General features: G+C 37.3%; 2 protein-coding genes and 1 long non-coding RNA gene across 3 annotated transcripts; 1 reads left to right on the top strand and 2 right to left on the bottom strand.

Annotated features, from left to right (window-relative positions):
- The first annotated feature begins 542 nt into the window (after nt 1–542).
- Nucleotides 543–1,935, top strand: LOC115577077 (uncharacterized). Its single transcript, XR_003983026.1, has 2 exons — nt 543–731; nt 1,585–1,935. It is a non-coding gene; the product is annotated as an uncharacterized LOC115577077 (long non-coding RNA).
- Nucleotides 1,936–3,080: 1,145 nt separating this feature from the next.
- On the bottom strand, nt 3,081–7,419 carry LOC115577057 (small cell adhesion glycoprotein homolog). Its single transcript, XM_030409851.1, has 4 exons — nt 7,274–7,419; nt 5,957–6,032; nt 4,674–4,715; nt 3,081–3,919 (listed from the first exon to the last, which is right to left on the bottom strand). The coding sequence occupies exons 2-4, from the start codon at nt 6,018–6,020 to the stop codon at nt 3,720–3,722; spliced, it is 306 nt and encodes a 101-aa protein (XP_030265711.1). The 5' UTR covers nt 6,021–6,032; nt 7,274–7,419; the 3' UTR covers nt 3,081–3,719.
- A 2,142-nt stretch (nt 7,420–9,561) lies between these two features.
- Nucleotides 9,562–13,884, bottom strand: s100b (S100 calcium binding protein, beta (neural)). Its single transcript, XM_030409852.1, has 3 exons — nt 13,732–13,884; nt 12,334–12,491; nt 9,562–11,693 (listed from the first exon to the last, which is right to left on the bottom strand). Exons 2-3 carry the CDS (start codon nt 12,475–12,477, stop codon nt 11,547–11,549), a joined length of 291 nt encoding a protein of 96 aa, XP_030265712.1. The 5' UTR covers nt 12,478–12,491; nt 13,732–13,884; the 3' UTR covers nt 9,562–11,546.
- Nucleotides 13,885–14,248: the final 364 nt, after the last annotated feature.

Raw genomic sequence — 14,248 nt, 5'->3', positions numbered from 1 at the left:
TCTGAGTCAGCTCAGAGAGGTTCTGGTGAAAACAAACATCAGCACTTCAGCAGCTGCTTGGTGACAAACACTCAAGTATTTCCATTTTATCCAACGTTCTCAAGGCAAATATACTTTTTACTACATTTATTTGACTCCTTGAGTTACTAGTTACGCTCAGATTTGAGTTTTCACACCCTTCATGACCATTTACAAATCTGATGTCGGTACATTTACTCAGGCACAACTTTGAGGTACTTGTTTCAATGTTCTGCTACTTTAAACTTCCACTTCCACTTTCTACAACATTTGGAGGTAAATATTGTACTTTTTACTAAACTACATTCATTTGATGACTTTAGTTACTTTGCATTATGGTGCTTTTTATCCAGACAACCCGCAGCTCCTCCACGTGCTTCTACTGTTTACAGGCGAGTCTTACCCGGACCAACATGGCGGCGACGCTGACGTATCTGGCGGCTAATCACCGGCTTCCCTTACGTCATCGTTGCAGGTGAAAGACGAGGCTGTTAAAGTCTCCACTGATGGCCTGCGGACTCACCTGCGGACTGAGGCGGCGGAGCAGCGCCAGGTGTACAGCCGCGTTCACTGCGTGTTGTCCGGCTCAGGCGTCTTCAGAAGGCCCCCTGGTGGAGAGGAGAGTTATATTTGACTGGAGGAGAAGGCTTTAACCATAATGGATGAGGATTAGTTATATTATGACTTAAAATGTACTCATTATGATCTCAAAGGTAAAGGTCAGAATGATGGGGTTATACATTGAAATTATGGGACAAAATGTCAAAATTATGAGTTAAAATGTCAAAGTTATGAGTTTAATGTCAAAAATATGAGGTTAGATGTCAGAATTATTAGTTAAAATGTCAGAATTGTTAGTTGTGTCAGAATTGTTAGTTAAAAGTTACAATTATTAGTTAAAATGTCATAATTATGAATTAAAAGTTACAATTATGAGTTCAAATGTCAGAATTATTAGTTTAAAGTCAAAATTATGAGTTAAAGCATCAAAATTATTAATTAAAATGTCACAATTATGAGTTTAAAGTCAAAATTATGTGTTAAAACATCAGAATTGTGAGTTGAAAGTTAAGATTATGAGTTAAAATGTCAGAATTATGAGTTGAAAGTTAAGATTATGAGTTAAAATGTCAGAATTATGAGTTTAAAGTCAAAATTATGAGTTAAAATGTCAGAATTAAGAGTTTAAAGTCAAAATTATGAGTTAAAATGTCAAAATTCTGAGTTTAAAATTCCAATTATGAATTAAAATGTCAAAATCATGAGTTAAATGTCAGAATTATGAGTAAAAACATCAGAATAATGAGATTAAAGTCAAAATTATGAGTTCAACCTTCAGAATGATCAGTTTAGAGTAAAAACTACAAGTTAAAATGTCAGAATTGTGATTTAAAAGTTAAGATTATGAGTTAAAAAATGTAAATGTTGATGTAGAAAGTCCACATTAGGCTTTTAGACAGATGAGTTTGAATGTTTAGTACTCTGTCACTGTCATGACTGAACGTACAGCACCAGGCCGTGGTTGTAAATCACCCTCTCTGTTTCATGTGTGATTGTTATCTGCAGCTTTTTACGAGCAGACCAGCTCTCAGAACCACCAGAACACCACATCGGGTTCATCAGCAGACACCTGAGCTGCCGCAGACACCTCGCTGTTTGTTTTGGCTGAACAAGTGAGAAGAAATCAGCCACACTGTGATCAGAGCGCTTCTCTGGCAGGCGGGCGAGGAGATGTGGGGAGGTTCAGGAGAAGCACCCTGAGCTAAACTGGAAACACAACCACCACATCAGCTCTAATCAACGACTAACGAGGACAGACGATCAATAAATCAAGAAGAAGTGAGGATGTCGAGTGGTTGGACTGAAAAAAACACTTTGTTGTTCATTTAATTGAAGGAAACAGCTGTTTGAAAACTTCTTGTCTTTGTTTCGTCTCGTGTTCCTTTTCTGCCCACTCAGCTGTGTCTTTGTGTGTGTGTGTGTCTGTGTGTGTGTGTGTGTGTGTGTGTGTGTGTCTGTGTGTGTGTGTGTGTGTTGTGTGTGTTGTGTGTGTGTGTGTGTGTGTTTGGTTTAAAGGCAGTTCATTAACGAGCGTCACACTGTTTTAATTTGTAGGTTTTTTATTACCCCGATAAACACACAGACACATTATATCTACCCTGCCACTCGGGCTGTGTGTGTGTGTGTGTGTGTGTGTGTGTGTGTGTGTGTGTGTACTTAATGAGGTAACATGAGCAGGTTGATGTTCGTACAACAAACAGAATTACACGAAACTGCATCTGAGATCTAATTACTTTTAATTTGTTTATTTATTCTCTTGTCTCTCTTTATGTGTTGACGCCAGTTTCTGAGAGTTAGAAGAAGAATAAAGGAACATTTAGCTTTATTAATACAAGATAAGTCATAATAACGATATAAAAAGTCATAATTATGAGATAAAAAATTACACATTATGAGATAAAGTCATAATATAATAAAGAAAGTCATTATTTTTAGACAAATAGTCATAATTATGAGATAAAAAGCTGAAGTTATGAAAGTCTTCCTCTTTATTTCCTCCTGTTTAACTTCCTTCCCTGTTCAGAGTTATTGATCATCACTGTATTGATTGTTGAACACTTCTGCTGGTCGTGGTGACGCTCTGGTCCAACAGCACCACCTGTAGGTCACCGGTGCTGCTGGACCCAGACAGGCTGGTTGTTTTCTAGCTGTCAGTCTTTGAGAAGCTGAAGAATCAAAGAGATTAAAGTCTGAATTTATGACCGAGAGTTTCATGTTTCACATTCATGAGTAAAGCTGGAATATAAAAGTAATAATGGAGGAAAAAACACATTATTGTCCTCTGAAATATGGAGACAAAGTACCTCAGACTCGTCCTGAAGAAGAGTACTTGAGTAAATGTATTTAGTTACTTTACACCACTTATGTTTTCTATTAAAAGTGTGTTAAACGTTTTGAGCTCCGGTGAAGCGCAGTGACTCTTCTTCACCACTAGATGGAGCTGTTTGAATGAAGAAGACCTTCCAGTCAAACCACACAGATAAATAAATAACAACACACACTCTGTTAAAAAGTGTAAACTTTATTATTATGCAAAATGTAGTTAGTAAAAACTGCTCAACAAGTAGATTTTAAGTAGAAAACAGTAAAATTCACTATTTTTAACTGTAGAAAACAACAACAGCATTAATTATTGCAGCTAATCATTCACTTTTTATTTCCTCTCACTTCTTTTCTGCCTATTTACTGAAAAACTACAACAAAAAGAAAAACTCTGCCAGTCTGGAAAATCACCTGCAGCCGAGAGCTCAGGTGATTTTTTTTTCCCAGAAGCCTCTTTGTTTTGTTGAGTCCCATGTTTTAAACAACGAGTCCAACAACATTTCTCTGTGGATTTAGAGGAAGTGGTTCTGGGTTTAAAGGTTATTCTGCCAAAAAAATAGAAAAAAAGCGTGTGAGGATATTCAAGAAGCTGCACGAGGATTGTTTAGTGCTGCAGATTCTCACGATTAACGTTAAACACGCGTTGAATCTTGTTTTTTATCCAATGTCACTGAAACAAAAACGGCCGGTGCTTCGTCTTTCTGATATTTGGCGGCATCAATGTGCAAATTTGCTTCGTTCAGATTAAAACAGGCTCCCTTCACGTCTCCTCAGAACTACAAACTCTCGAGTCCTCCACAGTTTCTTTGTTCGGTCTTTTATTCCTCGTCTTTGTCCTTCAGAGCCTCTTTGCTTTGGAGCGCCGTGTCAGAGCCGACGGACTCGTCGTCCATGTCGTCCATGACGTCGTCGTCGTCGTCCGTCTCGTTGGTGACGTACGAGCCTTTCTGCCGGGACAAACACCACAGCAGCACCGTTATCACACAGATCAGCAGCAGCAGCACGCCGCCGACGATCCCTACAGAGGAGACGGGAGAAACACTTTAAAACCTAATTTCTCAAACATGTAATCAATAGATTTTAGATCAAACAGCTCAAACTACAGGATAAAGGTCAGATTCATGAGTCATACAATAAAACAGCTGAAGTTTAAACCTGTGAAGTCAGGATTGTTTCTCCGCTTCTGTGTGTTTTGGCCAAATATTGAATTTCTACGCTTCTAAGTGATAAATGATTCAACGCTGGTGCCAGAACATCTGGAGGAATAAACACCTGGAGCCGCTCACCGACGGGAGGAGAGCCGAGAGATTACTTTTTAACTTCTGGGATTTAAAAAGCTGATTTATCTTCACTCCTGTTGATCGACCTGACTGCAGCAGTGATCCGAGTTGTTCTGGTTGAAGTTCTCAGCAGAAACCGGTGCATTTTATTTTGAAATATCGGGATGTTGCAGCCAAACGAACAGAGGAAAGGTTTTGCAGCACTCTTTTATCAAACGTCTTTTTATTAAAGCATACAATTTGCATACACTTCACCTATACATTCTGAAAGCCTTTTTAATAACTACTCAAAGAAAAAACAAAAAAACAAACAAAAAAACCAAAAACAAATAGGCAGAAAACTTTAATTGCAGCACTCTTTTTCCAGAGTTTGACCCCAAAACAAACAAATTTGCCACAGATCTGATGTTTAGGGCTGAAGCTGCTCCATTTAAATCAAGTTATCTGTCTGATTTCACTGTTTGTCTCTCAGGTAAAAAGTTGTGTTCTCACCTCCGATCAAGGCTGCGAAATCTCCATCGTCCGTGATGGTACCTGGAATAAAACAAGATGTCCGTCAGCCTGCTTCATAAAACACAGTCACATCTTTTACTGAAGGGAAAAAACCAAAGTCCTGAAGTCAGAATAACATCAGAATATACCTACAAAACTCTTCATGCTCTTTATTAGTAATGGAGTTTAAAGTGTAAAACAGGAAGTACTTCTAGGGTTTCCTCTCCGGAGCCGCCACACCCGCTCAGTGCAGCTCTCGTTATAACTCGGCAGCTGATTGGTATGTTTTTGTCTTGGCTGAGAATCCAACCATTCGAGGTATTCAAACACCCCGCGTCTATTTTAAACGCCTCGGTGTGCAGAGACGACGTGACGACGGCTGCTTTTACACTTCAGCACTCAACAGGGACCGGCTCTGTTGTCACATGAGGTGGTTCTGTGATTTCTGAGCGTTGAATTAAAACTTGAGTTTGGTTTCCTGCTGGACGGTAAACAGAAATGTGATTCAGTGCTAAATAAAACTCTACTCTTGGCTCCGCCGTGGAGACGAGGGCCGGTGGGTATCAGCGTGTCGGCTCTTATCTCCACGGCGACAGACCCTGGAGGCGTCACACTCACTCCTTCCCATGATCCTCTCTGGCATCAGGCTGATAAGACACTCCCTGCTCAACACCAACTACGCAGACACTTTACTGCAGTTATATATCAGAATATCAAACGTATAAATACACTCTGTCCAGTGGACGGGAAGTTCTGACTCTGCTACATTTATCTGACAAAGAAAAGACACAAAAACATGATTAAATGTCTAAAATATTAAAGCTGCTATGTTACAAACTAACTGTATATGAAGTAGTTGAGCTTCACTGTACGGAGGACTGAAGCTGCCAAGATCATAAAAAAATAAACGGCTCAATAAATAAATTACTTTGCAGTTAAATGCACCAAAAATGCTCAATGGATATTTATGTTGTAATTTCCTTGCTTCTTTATTTATTCACATGTGTATTAATTCCCTTATTTACTGTTTGATTTATGAAATTGACCAGTTTTAAATGTATTTAGTTCCACATTCTGTCTCTTTGCAATAAATGAAATAAAAAATATATACACAAAACTGTAAAACAAACAATAAAGGAAATATTGACATTTCTGTTTAACTTTCTTCACTTGTGTATTTCTTCTTCTATCTATTAATTTTCCTTTTAGATTTTTCACATTTTTGTTCATATATTTGTATATTTATTATCTATATATTTCCATGATCACGCTCACGTACGTACCCTTCAACACGGCCTCAGTTACACTCGAAGGAGTTTCAGGGGCAGGAGTCGTGTTAACCTCCATGATGACGTCAACCTGAGCAACAAAAATGAACAAAATGAATTATTAACGTCAGAAAGTTTATCAAATATTCATAAAAATCTCAAATGCACCATCAGTCATTGTTTCCTTTAAGAAATATTGTAATATTTGAGGTAAATGGCGCAAAAATAAACATAATCATTGTTACAAAGGAGGATTAAAGATGACAAAATCAAATATACATAAATAAATGTATAAACAGGGACAATAAATTAATCATTATGCCATCAAATGCACCAATAATGACATTCAGATAAATGTAGGCATTAATTGATTTATGAATGTCACATAAATTTATATTATTGTTTTAATTTGCTTCTCTAACGTCAATAATCAAACAACAGTATCATAAACATTAACTTGTGAAATCAATCGGTGGCTTTAAATCAAATCAAGTTTTAAGATTTGAGATAAATGGGGGAAAAATATATATATGTAATTATCTGTACATAAGGAGGACTTAAGGTGCCAAAATAAAAAAGAAAGAAAGAAAATAATTAAATATGTATTATAATAAATTGAAATGCCATTAAATGCACCAAATGTGATGTAAAAAATAAATGTTTTCTAATTTCTAAAACACATTTCTTCATTCAAACATGTATTTCTGTATTCTTTTCCCCTTTTTGAAGTGCATAATAATACATAGAAAGATAAATAGAATTCAAAACAAATGAGAAAGAGCAGGGGATTAATATAAAGGTCAGTCAACATAGAAGAAATGACATATTGACTGATTTATTTTTCTTTCTTTCTCTCTTTTTCATTTTGGCAGTTGTAGTCTTCCATATTTCATCCTTTAAACACCAACATGAAGAAGCAGCTCCATGATTAAGTTGGTTCAGGTTGTCAGTGAAGCATCAGAGTGACGATTTCTCTTGCAAAACTTTAAGAAAATGATTAAAGGACGCCAGTTCTTCCATATGGACGCGTCACCGTGTGTCTGCACAGGTCAAAACTATCTCAGAGCTGCAGAGTCGTTTTAATCTCTTCTGCTCAAACCTCCATATCACAAACTCAACGTTCTGCAAAAGATTATCGAGCAAACTAAGCTCGCAAATGGATCAAACACACACAGCAAAGATAGATTTGGTAACGTTGCACGACTCCTCCAAGCACTGTTGTCCAGAATATTGACTGATAACATAATAAGACAAAGATTAAACTGTCAGAATATCAAACAACAGCTACAAAATTAAACAAAACAAAACTCGAAATCCCCCCAAAAAACTCACCAGTTATGAGAATCAGCAGGCAGCTCTTCATCCACTGAGAACAAGACGAAGAAACACAACAGAGCATATGCTGGACGACACACACAGACACACACACACACACACACACACACACACACACACACACTCTCACAGATGGGTGTGGTGTCAGTCCCCAGGGTCGAGATCTGTTCCCCACCGGCCAATCACGAGGACGACTCCACCTCTCTGATGCTAAACAGCCTGCAGATGTCTGAAAGTGTGCAGCTGACAACGCCTCTTACATCATCTGCTAACACACACACACACACACTCTCACAGGATTGTGTGTGTGTGCACGCTGTTTAATGATTTTACCTCCAGTCTGTTAATTAATGTAGATCCACAGGAGCTGTTTCCTGTGCTCGTGGTGTCCTACGTTTCCCAGAATGCCTCAGAACAACCAGAGAAGTGTCAGAAAATAGTTTTAATGTTGCTGTTTTTCTTCCTTCGAGCTCCGACGTCGCCTCCATCGAAGAGAAACACTTCTGAGGCCAAAATGAAGCTCAGAAAGTCCTTTAAACACAGATACTGATCCCAAAACATGACCTTCACTTTTACGACAGTTTGATTTAACTTGTTCTTTGTTTTGGGGCTCTTTGGAAATGTTATTCTGTCAGTGATCGGAGAGTTTGAACACACTGAAACTGTTCTCGCCTTCATTTTTACTGCAAAAATCAGCCTGCAGATGAGCTGTAACGGCCTGTATTAGCTGGAAAACACAACAGGTCCACTTCATACAGTCTCACATGGTCTAAGTTCAAATTAAACAACAATATCTCTGAAAATAAACACTTAACAGAAGTTTTTCTGAGGGAATATTCAGGCAAAATCACCCTGTCTGAGAGTACGATGAGCAAGAACTCATTAAAGTTCTTTATTTAGTGTTCAGACTGACTTTGAGCTGATAAAACAGTCAGAAACATAAACAAAGACATAAACGTGCATCATTTTCTCAGTTTATGGCTTTAAAAACAGATATAAACTATATATTACGGGTGTAGAAGTGTACATCTAAAAGGAGGACAGTTTCTTGTTTGGTTGAATCACTTCGTACATGCTGGTTTGTCTGTTAATTAGTTTGTTATCTTATTTGCTGGTTGTACGTTGCTGATGTGGTTTTATCCTGAAGTGGTTTGCATGAAGAGAATCAGGAGGATCTAATCTTTCTGAGGACGTGTGGTGCGTTCAGGCTCACCTGTCCCTCAGGACTGAAACTCAAACAGGTGAATCTAATAGTCGTGTTAATGAGGTCAGTGGGGAGGAGGAACAATTAGCCCGTCCAGCTCACATCCACAGCTCGTAGTCAACGGATAAAGTCGATTTCTGACACTTAACACAGAACAAAAGAAGCATTTTTAAATCATTTAACTTCTTCTACTTGTGTAAATGTTTAGTCTGCAGAAAATGTAAATCTAGTATCTCTGATGTCAGTCAGCCAACCGTGAAGAGTCTGACTGATGAAAAACAGTCAACAACAGGTGCGTCACAGTCGAGGAACTTCAGAAACGAAGATTACATCGGTTGAGTTCATTAACATCTGTAAAATCAGGAGAATTAATGCTGTGAAAATTATGGGTGTGCCAAAATATCGATACTATGATATATTGCGATATTTCGTCTTGAGGTACGTTATCGATACACTGGCGCCAAATATCGATATTTAAAAATGTAAAAAAAAATGTAAAAAAACATTTTTTTGGCCCACCACCACCACCATCCCTTAACTTTATCTTTATTCAAACATGGGTATACAACCAAATAACATTTTAAAAAATGGTTTAAGCAGCTCCGAAACCCACACATATCAATATTTAATGATAGTTGAGGTGTGTGTGTTAAGAAGAGACACTGTGCAATATACTCTTTGTTTACTTGGCTGTCATTCATGTGAAATTGATTGACAACGTTTTGTAATTCCTGTGAAATGGATTCAGTGCAGCCAATAAATTCTGAATTTCTTCAGTGACACAGATATCGTGATGTATCGTGGATGAAATTTCTTGCAATATATCGATTATCGCAGAATCGCTGTATCGTGATTTTATCGTTATCGTGGGCAAAATATCGTGATAGTATCGTATCATGAGGTACCTGGTGATACCCAGCCCTAGTGAGAATGTGTCTTTTCTTTTGAAAACTACATCGACGTTAATCACAACTCATGTTTTCATGCGTTAAAGAACACTTGTTGCTTTTTTTCTTCCTCTCAGCGAATCATCCGTCCGTCTGATCTTCAGCCGGGTCGACAAAGAAACAAACTCAAGAAGTCACACATTGATAATTTAATTTGTTTCGTATCATCGACATCCAAACGAACCAGTGCTCCACATTTCACATTACACATCATCCAACAAACCTCAGAACTCCAACTGATTCAAACCGATCGTGTGTTTTCTTTGTTACACATAAAGAAGTAATGATTTTATTCTAGCAGGTTGAATCTGATCGGACACTAAATCCTAATATGATTATTGTTTAGCAGCCAGCTAGAGAATACATCAAATAACTGTTTCTAAACAAACTAAACAACTCGTCAGCCACTTTAACGAGCCCAGTGTTTTTTTGTAACACTTCAAATAAATGCAAACTTACTAACGACATCCAAAATCTACCAACAGATAATAATTACATGTTTAAATCAGAATTAAGGTTCGACTGGCAGCTAGCGACAAAAACAACAACAAACGTGAAAACTGTGTTATCGTAAACTAGATTTATTCTAAGCTTCCAAAGTGGCTGCTAGTTAACGAATAACGAAGACTCACGAGCCATTTTGAACATTTTACGAGCCAATTAAATGTGTTTTAAGCGACGACCAACTTTCAAGTGACGTTCAACATTTGATTGATCATTAAAGTTTGTCTCCAACTCCTCAGCTGTTCCAGGTTATTTTAAACTCACAAGTCATTTTTAAACTTTTACCAGCCAATCAAATGTTTTTTTTAAACGACGACCAACTTACAAATCTGATCGTCAACTAGATTTTTTTAAAATGTTGTCTGAAAAGTTGGTCAACTCCTAAATTGTCACTTCAAAGTTGTTTCTAGATTAGCTGAAGCTCAACAAGCCATCGAGGTAATTTTACTCACCAGAACGTTTATTAAATGATTATCAACTACAAGTCATTTTCATTTATGACAGTCGACTAGATTTTTAAAACTGAAGTCCTAAATTTTCACATCCACAGTCGCTTCTTGATTCTAGACAAAGTGAAACTCGAGCTTTTTGAAACTTTTACAAGCCAGTAAAATGTTTTGAAAATGAAGACAGAAAATCTTTGGGGCACTTTCAATATTTTTCAACCAACGTGCCTCCAAGTAGCCGTCTGTCGGAAATAACATGTGGCTACTGAAATATAAACAACAGTTTCAAAAAAGTACAACTTTAGTAGCTGTTCATTCTTATACAAATGATTGCCTACTTTTATTTGTACTTGGCAGCCAAAACAAATATCTAGTAAACACTTTTATGTTTTTTGATTTACAGAACTTTTAATTCCGCCAAGCTGGAGAAAAATGGCCAATTTCTGTACGAGTCAACTGGTCGACACCGAACTCTCAAAGCCATTTTGAAACCTTTACATCCAAACTAATGTTTGTTTTAATTAAATGATGGTCAACTTACAAGACACTTTCAATATTTGATGGTCAACAAGATTTATCAAACACAGGCGACTCAAAGAAGTTTAAATGGTGCCTCCAAATTATTTATTCAAACAAAAGCCAGGTCTCGGTTATTGGCCAGGAGTGGTCGACAGGATTAACAAAACGCTTTAACATAACATTGTTGTTCTGGGTTACTAATCTAAAGTATTATTATTATCCTATTTAATCTCTGGGGTGTATGTGTGCTAATGTCTGAGCTAAACTGTGTTATGTAGTGAAGTACAAGTGCCACAAGATGGCAGGAGCTACATTAGAAGTTCTACGGACAGAAAATAAGACGTGTTTTATTAGAACATAACTGACCAAACAGAGGGAGTTAGATTCAGAGGTTTTGTCGCCACACTAGAATCTTTTTGGAGATCTCACAAACATCTAGATGTTTAGAAACAAGTAGAAAAGAAGAGCATCTTTAAAACACTCGATCTGATTGGTGCTAACGTAACTACTGGACTGAACTGTTGGAGCAGCTGGAGCTGTTGTATTTTCCAACAATGCTCTGCTCGGAAGGCGCCAACAGGTTGTGCGTTGCTAGGCTTCTTCTTCTTCTCCTTTATAATTTACTGTAGCTCCCCCTTCTCGCCTCCTCCTTACTCGTCCTCGTGCTCGAAGAACTCGTGGCAACAGACGGTAACCACGGAGATGAATGTCATGAACTCCTGGAAGTCACACTCGGCGTCGCCGTCGGTGTCCAGGCTCTCCATCAGGTTGTCAAGAGTGGCCTGGTCTTTCACATGCTGCAGGGGGAGGAGGAGAGTTCAGCTCAGGACACAACTCAACACCAGAAAGTCAAAACAAAACTCACAATCACAAGATCTGAATCAGTTAGTTCCGAAGCAGAGCATCAAATAAAAAGTCATGTTTTATCGGAACTGTGTTTATACTGACAACTACAGGTCAAACAGTCATCAGGTCCAATGTTCAACAATAAAAACATTTTCAAATGTGTTCTGACGCAGCATGACATCTGCAAAGTAACTGGTAACTAAAGTTATTGAATAAAAAGTACAGATTTGCCTCCAAAGTGTAGAGGAAATAAAAAGTAGCAGAAGATGAAAATACTGATGAAATTAAATAGTATAAAATGGAATTTCTCTGCTCTACGTGTTTCTTGTTTCTTGTTTTGTGTTTCTTGTTTCTTGTTTTGTGTTTGTTTCCTGTTTCTTGTTTTGTATTTCTTGTTTTGAGTTTCTTGTTTTGTGTTTGTTTCCTGTTTCTCATTTTGTGTTTCTTGTTTCTTGTTTTGTGTTTCTTGTTTTGTATTTCTTGTTTTGAGTTTCTTGTTTTGTGTTTGTTTCCTGTTTCTCATTTTGAGTTTCTTGTTTTGAGTTTCTTGTTTCTTGTTTCTTGTTTTGTGTTTTGTGTTTAGTGTCTCACCGTCATCAGGTCCGGCAGCTCGTCGTGCAGCAGATCCTTCAGCTCGCTCTTCTTCAGTTTGTGTTTGTCTCCTTCTCTCTCTGAATACTTCTGGAACACGGCGATGATGGTCGCCATCGAGGTCTCCAGGTCTGTCATTGTCATCTGCGACTCGTCACCTTTTCATTAAAAAACAACAGATAAGAATAAATATGGAGGACAATCCTTTTCACTTGCATTGTAAGTCAGACACAGAAGGACAAAGTGTAAGTCACTGTTAAAGATTATTTTAAGCAATCCAGTATTTTAAATTCACTTTTGCTGTAATCATAAACAGAAAAACGGATTTTGTTGTTATTGATATTAATTCAAAAAATCAGCCTCAAATGATGAAATACATATTTTTAAAGTAAAACAGAGTTTTGATCCGGTCACCCCATTCAAAGTATTATATTCTATTAAAATATTATTTGTGTAATATCCATGATAATAATAATACAATTAATCTATTTAACACTTTCCTCACTGTACCAAAGTGCTTTTCAAAATAAAACCAGGAAAGGTGGATAAATAAGAACATGAACTCAAACAGAAGATACTTTTTAAAAATGTTGTCTTTATCGTTGATATTTTACAGTTTTTATTACAAACTGTTCAATCAATCAAACATCAAACATTTTTAAAAGCTTTAATCAAGAGGAAAAAAATCAAGAAAAGATTTAAAAGAAGCTAAAGACAATATTTTTTTATATCATACTTAATAGTTTTTAAATTCTTGATTGTTTGCTGCTCATTAAATGAATGTTTGACTAGCATGACAGTGCAAAAAATACTTTTTAAGATACATATCTGATTAAAAATACTTGATTTGCCTTTAAAATTGAAAATGGATTTTAAATCAGATGGCCATTACCTTTCCCTCTCTCTGGTTACACTATATAATAACCATCATTAAGAAAATGGTAAATTATACAATTGTAAAAATACATAAACATCATTTATAAAAAACAGTTGGATATTAAATATTTTAAAGGCACGTCATTGTTTACCAACCGTTAAATAACTTTTAACTAATGTTTAACAATGAACTGACCTTTTGTTGGATGATGGATTAGATGATTAGTCATCAGTTGAAAATTAAAAAATACATTGCATATGAGTCAGTTTTAAAGAAAACAGGTTGATACATTATATTTGTTTCACTCTACACTTTCTAACTTTTTCTTTATTCTTGGCATTGAAAATCTTCCATACTTTGCTGTCATTGCTTGTTTATCAGTTCAGATTTCTCGTTGAAATAAAAAATAACACGAATGTTTAAAAGGATACTCCAGTGCTGCTTTTATAAACTATAATCCACACAATTTTTAAACCTTTGGTTCCATATTTTAAAACAGTGAAGTGGAGTCGTGACCTTACCTCGGTGTCGGATCAGGCAGCAGTCGTCCGGAGGGAGTGCAGGCTGAGGATGGACAGCAGGCTTTATATGCAGCCGGGTGGTGCTGGTGCTGGTGCTGGTGGTGTGGAGGGTGCAGCGCTGAGGTCATCCAGCCTGTCACTCAAACTGCTGACCAATCCCGTGCGTCCACCTCCCCTCACTCCACTGCAGCCAGCACTGATGGGACTGTCTGACTCTGAATGTCAGTCTGATAATGTGACGGGAGCAGAAACAAGACGAGCACATTTAACATTAACTCTGTAACGTTTGGACATTTTGAAATTACTGACTGACATTCATCTAGTATGTAAATATAGACTGCATGCTCTAAATAGTGGCTTCTTACTCTTCTTACTCGCCATCAACCAGCGAACAAGTCCAACTACGACCCGGTTAGCGTACATCGCTGCACCCAAAACAACACGACTGCTGTGACGTACCAGCGACAGTCGAGCCCGACCTTCATCATAAACACTGGTAGTTTTGTCAGGTTTAGGA

This window comes from Sparus aurata, chromosome 24, assembly GCF_900880675.1.
Source record: "Sparus aurata chromosome 24, fSpaAur1.1, whole genome shotgun sequence".
NCBI lineage: Eukaryota > Metazoa > Chordata > Actinopteri > Spariformes > Sparidae > Sparus > Sparus aurata.
This window is presented reverse-complemented; position numbering and strand designations above follow the sequence as displayed.